Source organism: Lepidothrix coronata, unplaced genomic scaffold (assembly GCF_001604755.1).
Source record: "Lepidothrix coronata isolate B3197 unplaced genomic scaffold, Lepidothrix_coronata-1.0 Scaffold95, whole genome shotgun sequence".
Lineage (NCBI taxonomy): Eukaryota > Metazoa > Chordata > Aves > Passeriformes > Pipridae > Lepidothrix > Lepidothrix coronata.
Window position 1 is genome coordinate 515,938 of NW_016690275.1, and position 14,926 is coordinate 530,863.

At 39.9% G+C, this 14,926-nt stretch overlaps 1 protein-coding gene across 1 annotated transcript in view; it reads left to right on the plus strand.

Annotated features, from left to right (window-relative positions):
- The first annotated feature begins 598 nt into the window (after positions 1-598).
- CPM (carboxypeptidase M) overlaps positions 599-14,926 on the plus strand; it is a 32,617-nt gene continuing 18,289 nt past the window's right edge. Inside the window, exons 1-2 of the mRNA XM_017822117.1 lie at positions 599-683; positions 831-981. Coding sequence (XP_017677606.1) covers positions 666-683; positions 831-981 — 169 coding nt within the window. The 5' untranslated portion in view covers positions 599-665. The remainder of the gene's footprint in view (positions 684-830; positions 982-14,926) is intronic.

The window sequence follows — 14,926 nt, forward strand, 5'->3', positions numbered from 1 at the left end:
GACTGAGATATCCCCAGGGCAATGTGGTTAGTGCAGAACGAAGAAAGGCATTTAATTCTGTAGATAGAATCCAGTCCTTTCAGTAAGTGAATACAACCTTATTAAAAACTCATCGTAAAACAAAACAACAACAAAACCCGCTAAGCACAGAGTTTGTTGGATTCGCAGATAAATTCTCTCACGAGTCCCTATGCATGCAGAAGGTTTTGTCTGCTGCCGTCTGATCACACACCAGGAACACACAGGGGCTGAGATTTATTTTAACAACCCTTCTTCTGAATCAAAACACGACCCAAAATCAAAATGCGAACTTTTGCGCCCCCGGACGGTTTTGGGTTTGGTTTGTTTACTTTTTTTTTTTACCCTCTGGTAAGAAAAACGAGAAAAACCCATCGGGGATTGATCAATAGAGGACAACAGTGAGGGCTGCCGCCCGCCGCGGCGCTGGACGGGAGTCGCGCCCGGCGCAGGTGAGAGCTTTTGGCGGGGCGGGAAGGAGGGAGGGGACAAGGAGAGGGATGTCTCCCCTCTCCCCGGCCCTGGGGCGGGCCGGGGGGACCTGAGTGGATGGGTCCCGCGTCAGTCAGGGGCAGGGCGAGGCCAGCGGCGGGGGATGGTGTCCCCCGCCCGGTGCGGGGCTGCAGTTGTGGAGGAGCGGCGGCACCATGCGGGCGGCCGCCGGGGTAGGGCGGGGAGGCACCTGCTCCCTGAGAGGGCAGGCGGGAGGGCTCCCTCCGCGGGCTTGTCGCTATCTCGACTTTGCTGCCGCTGCGACAATCCCGCGGAGGGAGGCTCATCCAGCGCTGTTCAGTTCACCCCTTTCTTTCTAGGACGTGGTGGGCATCCTCTGCTTGGTTTCTGTGGCGGCCACGCTGGATTTCAAGTACCACCATGCCGAGGAGCTGGAGAAGTACCTGAAGGGGGTTCACGCCGAGTACCCCTCCCTCACCCACTTGCACAGCATCGGGCGATCAGTGGAAGGTAAGGCGGGGGGAGCGGAGAGGGGAGAGGCAGCTTTTTGTTTTAATTAAATTGGGACAAGTGAGGGTAAAGGTGGCTGCGGTAGCGTTTCGTGGGCGCTTGCTGGCGGCGGGGCTGCTCTAACAAATATCTGTGAAGTTTCCTCTTCCTCTTCCTTAAGCGGGAATAACACACTCTGGCTGAAGTCTTCGTATGACGGGTATATCGGGGTAGAAGTTCTCCCAACACCTATATGTCTTTGAGAATTGGAAACCTCCTAAGTGGCAGTTTCAGAAAGAGGGCTGTCTTTAAGGAGTTTAAAATGTGTAGGACCCATTTGCCAAGTGCCTGTTCTACGTGGGACTGCAATGACACTGTGTTTTCTAACTTGTGGTTTTGTTAAAAATACCTTCTTTTTCTGTTTGTTTGGTTTTTAACTTTATCCATTATTCCAATAAATCTGGACTGACTAGAAAAAGGTTTTCAAATTCCATACTGATACAAGGTTCTGTGCTTTAAATGAAGAATGGGACTTCAGTCTCAAACCCTACAGAAAAATGTACTGAAATAATCACCTTTCTGGCCTTATATAAATATTTGATTTTATCTCTCTATGATTGGTACTTTCTTACCATAAATTTATTGGAGGGGGAAGAATTTCTATTTTTTTTAAAGATATTAGAAAGATTAGTGTTTTGTTAGCAAATAAAAACCACTTTAGTAGATTCCAGTTCAGGAAACTAAGTTACTTTGATAAGAGGTATAAAACTAGATAGAGAATTCCTTCTTTAGAAACATCATCTGTTCCTCTAATCCCATTTCATACCACTGGAAGGAGACAGTTGTAGCTTCTATTATCAAATCTGTGCTTGAGTTTAAAAAAAAATAAATATCTGTATTCTACTTGGTAGATAATCATGATGAATGCTAGTATTTCCTTTTCCTGCTTCCTTCTTTGTTTTACCATGTATATCATAGTAGACAAGGAATGTAAAGTTATTTAAACTGTGTTGTTATTGGTTTCATCAAAGGCAGAATTAGATTGGATTGTGTTATTCATGCACGCAAGAGAAGACTAGTTCCTGTGAGTATAGTTCCCTCCAGTACAAACTACCAGTTATCCACATCCTCATTTTCCTACCTTAAGGGAACTTAGCTAACATTCTGATGATAGGAATAGATCCTGACTTTTCTGCCAGGAACTCTGCTGGCTTATCTTCATGCAGGTAGGAAAAAACCTTTCATCCAACCTGAGAGATTGAAACTCTGCCTTTTACATCTCTAGATACATTAAAGTCGATAACATGAAGTGTTCAACTTGTCTTTGTTCCATCAGGATGGAAACTGGAAATTCATCATCTCTTGCTTTTGATTGAGCAATACACTGAAACATCATTCAGATTTTGATATATTGCCTTCTGCTTTGCCAAACTTAGTGAGAGGAGAATTGTGTGGGCTTTCCTTGTTCTGCCAACTACATGTCATGATTGATTAAAAAAGTGATCACTTATGCTTTTTGCATGTCCTATGTGCCTGCAGTGTTTTCCTGAATGGAATAGGTGGGCAGTGGAAAGTTTTTCAGTGCCGTGTAAAGCAAAATGGTAGTGAAAAATGTTCAGTGCTTCTCTATTCTTTTATCTCATTGTAAATGTTAAGAGATTTCTACCTGTGTTAAGAAATGTGCCTTCAGAGTCCCCTGGAATGTGACAGAGGATGGTACTGAATTAGGGTCTAATTTTCCTTTTTTTTTTTTTTGTACTAAAAGAAATGGAGTTTTATGACAACAGTGGTTATTTAATTTTGGTGAAAATGAAGTTTCTATTTTGGTCAATGAGCCGAAGTTCTATTCCTCTTTTGTCAGTTAAGCTGACACAAACAAGACTATGTGCATGCACTTACTTTACTAGTGTTGTCTCTCTGCCAATTAGCATTAAATCATGATAGCAAAATGTACTTATTTAAATTAATTTCCACTTCTCGTTATCAATAGCATAAAACTGAGATCAATGCAATGTAGTAAATTGACATTCCTGATACGGAAATTCTTGATGATGAATACAAAATCCCATGGATCAAAGTAGTGTCTATAAAGCCAACAGACATAATTTTACTGTTATCATAAATGGCTACTGTTCCCATATTATTTGTTAATCTAGGGCTTACTACAATTTTATCTATTAATCTAGTATTTTATTCTACCATCTAGATTTGTATTATGAAGAATGTTTGACTGCGATTGCTGTGTGTAGACACAGAGCTCTGTCAGTGTGAGAGTCTTCTTGCAGAATCCTACAGTTTAGGTCTGGGGCCCATCTAGTCTGAGCTCCTATTCAAAGCAAGGCCAATTTGAAAGTTAGATTATGATGCTCAGGGCCCTCTCCACTCAAGTTCTGGATATCTACAAAGGTGGAGATTCTAAAGGGTCTCTGAGTACCTGATCCAGTGGTCAACTACCTTTGTTGTGCAGATGTTTTCCTTCTTCTGATTAGAATTTCCCTTGCTATGAGTAATGTTAGCTGTCCTTTTGCTGTGTGCCTCTAAAGGTTTGGCTCTGTCTCTCTATAATGTCCCTTTATTTATTGGAAGATTGTAGTTGTATCCAGGCTAAACAAACTGACCTGCCCCAGCCTCTCCTCAGACACAATGTGATCATCTCAGTGGCACTCTGCTGGACTTCCTCCGATGTGGTGTTGTCTCTCTTGTGTCCAGGAACTCATAGCAGGGCATGGTACTTCAGATGTAGCTTTAATAATGCTGAGTGGAGGGGAATATTAATTTCTCTCAAGATACTGGTTTCAGTTCTTGCTGATGCACCCACCCCAACACGCAGATGTTTTTTTATGCTGTGAGAACACATTAGTGACTCACATTTATCTTGTCTACCTGGACATTGATCCCACATCCTGCAGCCTCTAGGCTGCACAGCTGCCACCTAGCCAATCTGCAGCCTGTACAAGCATGGGGTTATTTTCTTGGGTTCATGATCCAAATATGGGGTTCTTTCATTCCAGGTGCAGGATTTTGCATTTACATTTGTCAGACTTAATGAGCTTTCTTTTGAGAAATTCCTACAACTTGCCAAGGCCCCTCTGAATGGTAGCCCTGGCCTTCCTGAAGATATTAAACAGTATCAGCTTCAGTATTGACCGTTGAGGAATGTTGCTAATGATTTGCTGTCTCTTGAACCACCAGCTGCTCAGTTCAGCCAACTTGTGACCTTACTGTAGTCTACTCCTTTATTCCATATGTTCCCGTCTTGTTTTCGAAGGTACTGTGAGGGTGACTAGGCACTGGAACAGGCTGCTCAGGGAAGTCATGAGGTCTCCATCCTTGGAGATATTCAGAAGCTGTCTAGACACAGTCCTGGGCAGTCCTGGGTGTAGCAGGCCCTGCTTGAGCAGGGGGATTGGACCAGGTGACCTCTGGAGGTCCAATCCAACTGACCCTGTGATTCTGTTGAAAGCCTTGCTAAGGTCAAGACTAAAGAGATAGGGTGCTTTCCTCTTTCCCACTAAGCCAGTCATTTCTGCATAAAACCTAAGCAGTCAAGTATGATTTGTCATTGATAAATTTTAGGTGAAATTTACAAAGTGGTTTTATTTGATGTATGTAGACAGCAACGTACGCAGCAAAATCAGTACCAAGATCCTCAATGGAACGCAAACTAAAAGAAGCCCAGTCTGTTTTGTGATGGTTTGCATCGCCATATAGAAATTCCCCTCTGACAGATTACTGGGAAGAATGTGTTTGAGACTGGCAATGGCCTGTTCAGTCTCCAGGTTTGCACATTTGGAAGCTATGATATTTAATTATGCATCTTCTCTGCTAAGCTATTATCCTTAAACAAGGGGGGAAAGGAGCTTAAAAAGATGTAGCCCATTGGCTGACAAAACTGAGTGTTATGTGTTTGATCTAATTTAGTGAGCATCCTCAAATCCTTCAAGATTTGTAGGCGATCTACATGTTTGTGAGAGGCTTGATATGGTCTTAGCGGCCAGTAGGCAGAGATGTGTGATGACCCAGAAAATATCTTAATTCTTTTATATTGTTTCAGGTGTGTTGTTGAATAAACTCATAAAAGATCTTTGGCAGGAGTTCTGTTTTCTAATACATCCAATCTCAGAACGGCATGTGTTCTGTATAATAATAGAGGAAGCTGCAGAGCTACATCAATCTGGAGAATGTGACCTGATGTAATCATATTAACCTGTCCTGCCTAATGCCACTCCAGTGAAAAACAGACTGACTCTTCAGCAAGCAAATCTTACAGTCCATTAGCAAAAAGAAAATATTTGATGTATGCATGTGATCTGTGGCTTTTCATTCTTCAAGATACAGTGCTGTTGTGATCCTTTGAAAAGAAAATGAAGGTGGTGGGAAGCAGACTTGAGGATTCTAACAGACCTGATGACCTTCTTAGGAGGACAAAGACAAGCAACTCTTGAAAGAGCCAAGTGACTTTCATAATAGATCCACACTCTTTAAAAACTCTTTTCAAATACTCTCTGGATTCAGATAAAGCCAATTATAGGTTGGTTTAGATCTAGATTTTCTGGAGGCCAGTCTGCATTTTTGGAATTCCAGTCAACTTGGAACAATTGTAAACATCCTTAGGCCAGATTCTCCTCACTGAGCAAAAAGTTATGTTTGGTTAAAGTACTTCTGTCTTTACCTAGTGAAGTTTCAAAGTTGATTTCATAGATTGACATCTCTGGCAGATACTATAGTTGGAGGGTCAAAAACTAAAACAAACTGATCAGATTTAAGTCTGGTTCCACTAGAAATTCTAGGAAATATCTTGCAAAAAAACTGTCCTGAAAGCTTATTTAGGTGAGAACTATGTGGTTTAGTCATCCTATTCTGATGCTTAGTATTCAATTGCTCTCTCTATTGCCCTTGGCCTGGCACATTCTGTCCATTAATCTTAAGCACTTTTCTAACTTTGATTTTTTTATTTTCTTTATTTTGTGAATTAGTGAATATCGCTTATTAGCATTCTGCTACCCCTGCTCTATAAGCGGAGAGGCTGAAACATGCGGGGGGGGTGTGTATGGTTGCTGTGGGTTTTAAAGTTCGTGGAGGACTTGCCCATGGCTGAGTGCACAGATAATACTATGTGCTACAGGGAGGGTGTTCTCAGTGGAGCTCCCAGCAGGCCAGATTTCCCAGTAACTCCAAAGAGGTGCCTTTGGAACTCATTATGTCTCCTTCTTGCCTGCATTCATGGGTTTTCCTCTGTGAAAAACAGAAGGGAATGGTGCATGCCCAGGTTTCGATCTGATAAGCAGCTGTGACTTCAGCAAAAGGGCATGCTAGGGATTAGGGCTCAGGTAGTGCTGGAGGAATCATGTGCCTGGTAATGCAGTTAATAGAGAACCTAGGGAATTAACCTGTCCATGACATCATTCTGCACAATGGAACGTGTCCCCAGGATGTGCTAGGGACCAATTTAAATCTCCTGGCTCTTCTGATACAGCATGATTGATACCTTTAGGGGCTTATGGGTGGCTGTAGAACAGGGGAGTGCTAACTTCAGGTTCACTGCCCTCCAGGGAGAATATTTAATAATAGAAGACTAGGTATTGTATTTGTCTCATATATATATTAATAGTCTGGGTATGTAGTGGAAAAATTATGTCTACCTGGGAAAAATTAGGAACTTATTTTACTTATTGTGACACAATATGGAAGAAGCCTGGGTTACTACCATCAGTAGTAAAGTGCATTGTAAATTTTTTTGAATTTAAATTAAACACACTTATATTCTGGATGTTTTTACTTTGTTTAAAATACTAGAAAACAAGTTCTATTGCTGGAGAAAACAAAGCTGAAATATGTATCCATAAAATGTTTGTATTCTATTGGAATTATTATCAGGTTAGTTTCAGGGATTCTGACACTCTGCAAAACAGAATGAGAAGGTTATATACATGCCAGTGTAGTTTGAGGTAAGTTTCTCAGTGTTACCTGTGATTAAATATTTGTACAAACTAAATACTAGTACCAGTGTCTTTTAAAAGAATGAAATCAAATGCGATAGAGAGGATTCTTTTTGTCTGGAAAATAAACAAGTTGTTTAGAGAAAAATTCACAGGGAATGTGATGTCTTTAAAAACAATATTACAGTTATCTTTTTCCATGGTTATGTGATGTGAGGTATATTTGTGTAGAAGTGTTACCTTCTTTTTGTTCCATTTGATTGCTGCAGATGGCTTTCCTCCTGTCTCCAATCCTTGATAATGTCTACTCTTCCCTTGCTTCCTCATCTCCCACCCCACAAATTTCCTTAGTACTGTGAATTAGGCTCATCATGCAAGCATGGGGTGTATAGATAATATAAGGTTTGAGGCTTTTCAATGCTTATTTTTAGAAACAAGAATGAATGAGACATTTTCCATTCCAAAGGCCTTGTGCAAATCATACTAAAGTCACTTGCCTCCAGTCCAGAGTTTCATGTAAAAATCATTTAAAACTTACCATGGTAGTTAAACTTTTACCCATGCTTGCCTGCTCCTCTTCTGAAATTTTTTTCCTGTTATGTGCCATTTGCTCTTTTTGGTGTCTTTCCTCACAACCATTTTTGTCAGTCTTTGGCAGTACTTGTGGCATATAAATGTATGTTAACAAGATTCTAGGTAGGTTTACATGTTTGTTTTATTATTTAAAAGGTTTGGCTTCATGGATGGGCTTGATCTTAACAGCCTTGTAAACTCTATTTGCAGCATATTATGTGAGTCACTGTGATGGGAAGGGGAAAAAAAAAGAGGAGGAGTTCTGGCTCCTTCAGGGTTTGCCTAGTCAAAGCTAAATCATGACTTTAAAACCAAAAAGTATTAACCTGGATTTTTAAAAGTTCTCAGCTCCCAACTGAGCTTTGCTCTAAATCCTGTGTTTAAATAGAACTCACTGTTACTATATTAGCTTCAAATTCTAAGCTTATTTGTCCTAACTGAAACTAAAAGTTCTTTAAAAGGTAAAATATTGTTTAATATATCATCTGACTGCATCCTCTAGCTCTTTGACTCAAGTAATGTGACACAGGTAGTATGTGTGCAATCAGTCCTCCAATAGCCAAATACCAGTATTTTGTCTAATGATAACTAGATTAACATTGCTTTCCTGTCAGTATGGCAATGCTTTTTACGCAAATCATTTATAAAAAATGTGTAGTTTGGTCAGCATCAGATGTTTAAAAGGTTGATAAGATATTATTCTTGCAGGTACAGTCACTGACTCTGAGCACATTTTTATTCTCTTGCAGTGGAAGAATAATTTGCTTAAGTCTTCTTTATGCTTGCTGTGAATTGGTCAATCATTTTTTTCTCACCTTCTATGTTCTCTGCTACTTAAATACTCTTCTTGCAGAAAATTTTGTGGGAAAGATTTGATTTTGGTTGGTTGAGATTTTTTTAGTTTTGGTTTGGGATTTTTTTTTCCTGGGAAATGTGGCATGTCAGACACTTCTGTCCCAGCCTAAATAAATAAATAAAGTCAAACAACTGTGTGAAGGGAACGTATCCGAGCAACATAGATAAAACATTTCTCATATATAAACTGTTATCTAGTACTGAAATCTTTATGTTGTAACTTCAAAATGGAAAGATCTGATCTATTTAGAAATACTCCACTGTTTGTGTGAGCAGCATTTATTTAAAACCAGCCTTGCAAGAAAAAAATCTGTTCTCCTCCTTACTTTCTACGCCTTTCTTTGTTGTTGTCTAGTTGCAGAATATATCTGTCAAGCTTTTCTTGAGAGATATAAAGATCTTAAGCCTGCAGCCATCCTGTTTCCCCTCAGCAAGGCTTTACAGCTTTCCATGTTTGTTTAGAAGTAGAGAGAATTGCCAACTGGATATTGTAATTCACACCAGTGAAGTTAGCAATAGTCTGGAGTTTGTGTGACATAGAATCAGTGATTGCAGCTGGGGGATGCAGTTAGATTCTTGTCTGTTGCCATATCCTTTTCTAGTGTTGAGAAAGTAAGTATGTAAGAGATTTTGTGTTTGGGACGTTTGATTGCTTGTTTTTAAACCAGCTAAAAGACAAATCTTAGGATACTAACAGTGATACACAATGGATGTAAATTAATGTTCCCCCCTCTCACTTCTTGTAGGATTCTGTGTTTTGGAGCATAGTGCATAAATTTTTAGCCATGTAAATGAAGTATGATCCTGATCACAAACTTACTTATAGAAATTAAACTCTTATCCTATGCCTCAGTTTGACCCAGCTGGTGAATGTCTACATTCTCCTTCTAGCTTGAGGAGAGTGCAGTAACACATCCCTCCTACCTCCCTTCAGAGGATGAGGCTTTTTAGTAGAATAGTGTTTCTAGTAGCTCTCTATTCACTTGCCACAAAAGGAGAAGAGCATCCCTTCTGAATGGCATTTCTGCCTAGGACCTCTGACTCTAGATCCTTGGAGCTACCAGTGTTGCTTGTTCTCAGGGCTACCCTGAGAAGTGTTTGTTCATTAGACAATTGTTCTCTGCATGATTTTGCATAACAGAGAGATTTTTCTTTGAATGAAATCTGGATGTGCATGTGATTTCTGAACTTTCCGAAAGTTCTGCTTCCTGAACTTTTTATTAATTAGAAGATTAATTTTATGAACTACAGAAGCAAATAATGCATAGGACTGGCTCTAGGTCTCTTCACCTCCCAGCTGAGAGAATACCCTCCCTGTAAACTGTTCCACTTCTGGCACAGTCACTCTTATAAGCTGTGCAGTGGCTCAGATGTGAGAAAGAGGTTAGAGAATACTTCTAAGCAGATGATTCTGCAGTTTGAGATCTTGAACTTACTTGTTGTTATGGGAAAGTTCAGACCATGGCAGTTAGAGTTATTTAATTAAATGACTGTAGCTGCTATGTAGCATGCTGAGCTCACAGTGGATTTAGGACAGTTGAATTACATTTCCTCTTTGGCCCTAGTCAATGTTTTCTGCATCAATGGGTCTTGCAGTTACATGGGGCATTTAAACAGATCTAAAAAAGTAACACTTATCCTAAAGCTAAAATAAAAGTTTACTATGTCTCAGTAAGAAATATAGTCCTGCTGTATCAGTTCAAAAGTCTAGTCTGGTTCAGTATTCTTTTTTCCAAAGAACAGCTAGAGAAAATTCTAGGAATAAGGCAGGCACTTCCCTGGTATGCACTTCTAGCAATGTGCGGCCTGGATGTTTCCGACAAAGCATATTTCCTGATTGAGGTACCTAAAATAGGTCAAAGTAGAAAACTTACTTTGATACACAACTGCATTATGCTGATCTCAAAATCCCAAGAAGAAATAAACACAAGAACATGCTTGTTCAGGAGACTAAGGACTGACTTCCTCTATTTTTAGGTAGTAGCACTGCCTGAATTTTAGTTGTTGCCTTGTGTCTTTGTTACTTTTTCTAAAAGCCAGTCACTAATATTTCTACAGAGACATTTTGCTATCTGTTTTGAGAGAGAAATGGGAAGCAACTGGTCAAGCTAATGTAGTTTGTTAGTTAACTAAGACAGAAATAGATGATTGTGACAGAGACTGGATAATTTTTAAAAAGTTAGTCTGTCCTCTGTTTTTTTTCCCCCCTCCAGCAGGTTGAAAAAAATTAGTGGGGAAGGGGGGAAGCTACTCACTGTCTAAATATGTAGGATTCTGCTTGTCAACGTTGAGATGTGCATTGTTTTGAGCTTCCTATTTGTGGGGCAAACAAAAATCCTTGGCAGATCCCAGATATTATGGGGTACAGCAAGTCTCTTAATGAGGCACTGCAATGCACTGAAACCCTCAAAGTGCTCTAGTAACTTCTCAACCATATATGAGCAACAACCTGTAGTTGGTTTTCTACTCCCTCTCTTGCCTTTACATGACTGAAATAGTTTTGACCTGCTCTGCCTCTGGTGGCAAAAGGGTAGGCCAAAAAACCTCTTGAATTGGGATAAATCACAATTGAAAACAAACGACCACCCTTCTTGTGCCTGGCTTGTGTTATAAGCAATCACTTTATTCATGATGGTCCAATGGTACCAATGTGAATGGGTAAGATTTATTTGTTTTATGTATACAGTAGCTTTCCTGAAAATTACTAGATGCCTACCAGTTTCACATCTGTCTCTGAAAATAAAGTACGCGTTTTTAGAACTAGGTTTAAAAACCCTATGGTAATGGAAACAAGAGTGAAAAGGAAAAAGAATCTGTTTGGTTTCTGGGAGTAAATATGAAAACAGTCAGTGTAAACAGGGGGGAAAGCCTGTTCAGACTTAATTCTATGTGTCTATTCTGTGTATCTGTGGTGTTCTCATCTTCTTTGTGAGCAATACTGAACAAGGTTAGTATATATTAATTTGAAAACAGTATTCCCTCTGTCTTGTTTTTGTTTGGCTTTTACAAATTTATTTTTATTTCTTCATTTTTGTTCAAATAATCTATAAGGTGCTATTGTAGAGACTGTTCTCTGCGTTAGCAATTTTTCATAGTTTTGTGTATAAAAATTTCGTAATTTTGTTCTCAGCTTGATTATGAAAACTGGAAATCGTACAGTGATGAGTCACATGTACCTAGGACAGAAAGAGTTGCTGTTCTCATAAGATACAAGTCCTGTGAAAGTGTCCAAAGCAGCTATGGATGTCCTAATCAACAAAAGATTTGTAAACTTTTAGGAAGATAAGCAAGCATGTGAACCATGAACTCTTTTGACTCCCTTCCCTTCTCAAACGCTTTGGATACAAATAAACAGTATCTGGTGTTTTTTAAAGAGCTGACTCTAAATTGGATTGGCTGGTATAATCTCTGGGAGTAGATAGGGGCTTATTGAACAGTGGGAAATTGTTACTTTTATTTATTTTTTGCCTTGGGAGAAAGAGCTTTATGTCTGTAATAATACTTCTGGTCTCTTCCCACGTATTCCTTAAGCAGTGGCTGTGGTAGACCCACAGCCTAATGTTACCTTGAGTTCTTTTGGCTTTTTTCTGCTTATCTAAGCACCATGCTGAATATTGCCACATTTGCCTGGTTGACGTATGGGATGGATCTGTATCCTTTTAATCCTTTCAAATACCTTGAAAACTTTCTTATACTTAAAGTGTCCTAGCTCTTCTTGGGATATCAACTTTGTTCATTACTAATGTCAATGCTACTATAGGCCAAATCTTTAGATAATCCATTCTGTCTCAGTGAACCATGGTAACATGGTTCAGTGAAATTGAGGATAAATGCTCAAAAGAATCTGATGTACTACAGTTGTTCATATAGATGTTTGTCTGATCCCAAGTTCGAGTGTGTAGCTTATATTGAGAAGGCTTTGCTCAAAAGTCTGGCTGGATTAAACTGACAAATAATGTACTGGTACCTCAAATTCTGTTAGAATCTGAAGCAAGCCATGTGTGCTGTTGGGCAGTCCCCTTGCAGAAAACAAGTTCCAAAATGGCTTTAGATTTTCTATCCTGAATCGATGATGACAAATCAGCGTGCCTCAGGGCATGGATGCTGCTGGTGCTTGCTTAGCAAAAGGGAATTACTCCTGAAGTCCTCCATTAGCTGTGCTAGTGTTTTGCTGGAAGACAGTGTTGCCCTGCTGTTATCATGGAGAAGCAAACACTTTGTCTTTCTGTTGAAGCTTGGAAGTACAGGAGAATTTAATGTCACTATTTCCATCTTCTTGCCTGTGTGTGTGCACATAGGAAGCAATTATATGCCTATGTTACATGTTGGCAGTACTGAGCTCTGCAGGGAACACAAGTACAGATCAGAAAAATTAAAAGGCAAACAATGGTTTTTGTTAGCAAGGGAAAAGATTTACTGTTAATGTGATTTAGAAGTTATAAGTGATAAAGCCAGGATTGATTTTTTTTTTCCTCTTCCTGCAAGATAAGGAATTTTTGTTGTTTTAATGAACATAGTTTGACTTAATCTCAGAAAATAGATGTCAGATGCAGCTGGGAAGATACTCTGATACAGTTCTGCAGCAAAAAGAAAACTGTAAAATGCCTTAGTATCTTGCATGGTAACAATGAGCATAGATTTACACTAGTGTTACAGGTAGCAAGTGAGGGTGGAGTATCACAACACACAGCAGAATGTGTTGCCAAATGCAGTTAGGGAAATGTTTTCAATATTAGTATGCATAGTTAAAGTGGATTAAAGAGTGTATGAGAGATTATGTGGGAATTGTGGTATATCTACAGAAGAATTTATCAAGGAGTGACTCTCATGCCATCCCATCTCCCCACGATATTTTTGCATAAGTAGTGCAGATTCTAGTTATTTGCATTGTTTCTCCTGTCAAACCATAATTATGTAGAGGTTGCTTTTGCAGTGGAAGCTGTTATAAAAATCAGCTGGTGTGTTTTTATTTCACTGCTGTTACTTGGTGTTCTCATTATAGAATCTAGGCTGAAGCTCTTCTATTTATACTGGAATTGAGCAGGATTGACACAAGCTATGCCTAAGGCGTAGCCACCACCCTCTCATCTTCTCATTGAATAGAATCTTGTCTGTCTTATCCCCCTTCTTATTTGCAGTGCTTTGGTGGTGTACCTTGGGGATCACAAACATTTTAAGAGTTTGTGTGAAGCACAATAGAATGAAGGCCCGATAATGTGAGTTCTCAGGACTGCTGAAATATCAATAGCCAGTAACAATCTGCAGAATAATGACAAAGCTTTTAAGTTCTTTGAACTTTTTATTTTACATCTCTATCTTCTTTTCTTACTTCTAAAGTGACCTTCCCTACAACTTAGGGTCCCGTCTTTCTGGATAGTATGCAGACCACCCTGATAATATGCCACTTGGCCTGTAGAGTTTGTTGCCGAATGTGGCATAAGTAAGGGTAAAAATTAGTAAGTTTGAAGGAAGAGGATGTGAAATAGAAAGCAAAGTAAATTGTTGTGTCTTGTATGTAATCTTGAAAGTATGTTTTTTTGAGGTTGTTAGTTTGATTAGTTATAATGTCATGTTGTCTTTTTTTTCATAATCTAGCTTTATGTACTTTTTGTAGGTAACACAGATGGATGCAAGTAGATTCATATCTGAGGCCTGGACCTAAACTCTAAACCCTCAATTTTCTAGCCACTATCAGAGCAATTTTTGTGTGAGCTATGTTCAGAGCTATAGATCTAGAGCCAGAGTAAACTCTTTTTGACACTGTTTCACACAGCCTTCTCCTGGACAAAGTGGCAAGATTCAGGTTGGATAGGTGGCCTGTGAGATAGCCAGGAAACTGGTTAACAGACCAGAGTGATTGATGGTTTTAACCTGTCACAAATGGTGACTCACAGGGGTCATAGTGGACCCTACCTACCCTGTTTAATATCTTCATAAGTGATCTGGATGATGGAACTGAGCTGTCAACATGCTTGCTGATGACACCAATCTGGGTGGTGAGGTGGACAATTCAGAAGGGTAAACCATCTTGGAGAGACCTGGATAGGCTGGAAGGGTGGGCTATCAAGAACAATATGAATATTAACAGTGACAAATGAAAAATCCTGCACCTGGGACAGAATACCAAAACATGCAGTACAGGTGAGATCTGCATGGCCAGGGAGCAGCCTTGCTGGAAGGGACCTGGGGGCCTGATGAACAACAAGCTGAACACGAATCAGCAGTGTGCTCCTGCAGTGATGAAGGTAAATCAGATGCTGGGCTGCATCCACAGGGACATTACTAGCTGAGATGGAAATGTGATCATCCCACTCTGGTCAGTGCTTGTGAGGCTGCACTTGGAGTACTGTGTCCAATTCTGGCCTCCACAATTCAAGAAAGATGTGGACAGACTGGACAGGATCCAAAAGAAGACTACAAAGATGATCAAAGGGCTGGAGAATCTACCCTGTGAGAAAGGATTGAAGGAGGCTCATCTTCCTGGAGAAGAAAATGCTTGGGGGGAACTTCATCGTAGGATTCTAGTATTTCAAGGGTAGTACAAAGAGGATGGAGCCTCTCTCTTCACAAGGAGCCATGTGGAAAAAAACAAGGGGCAA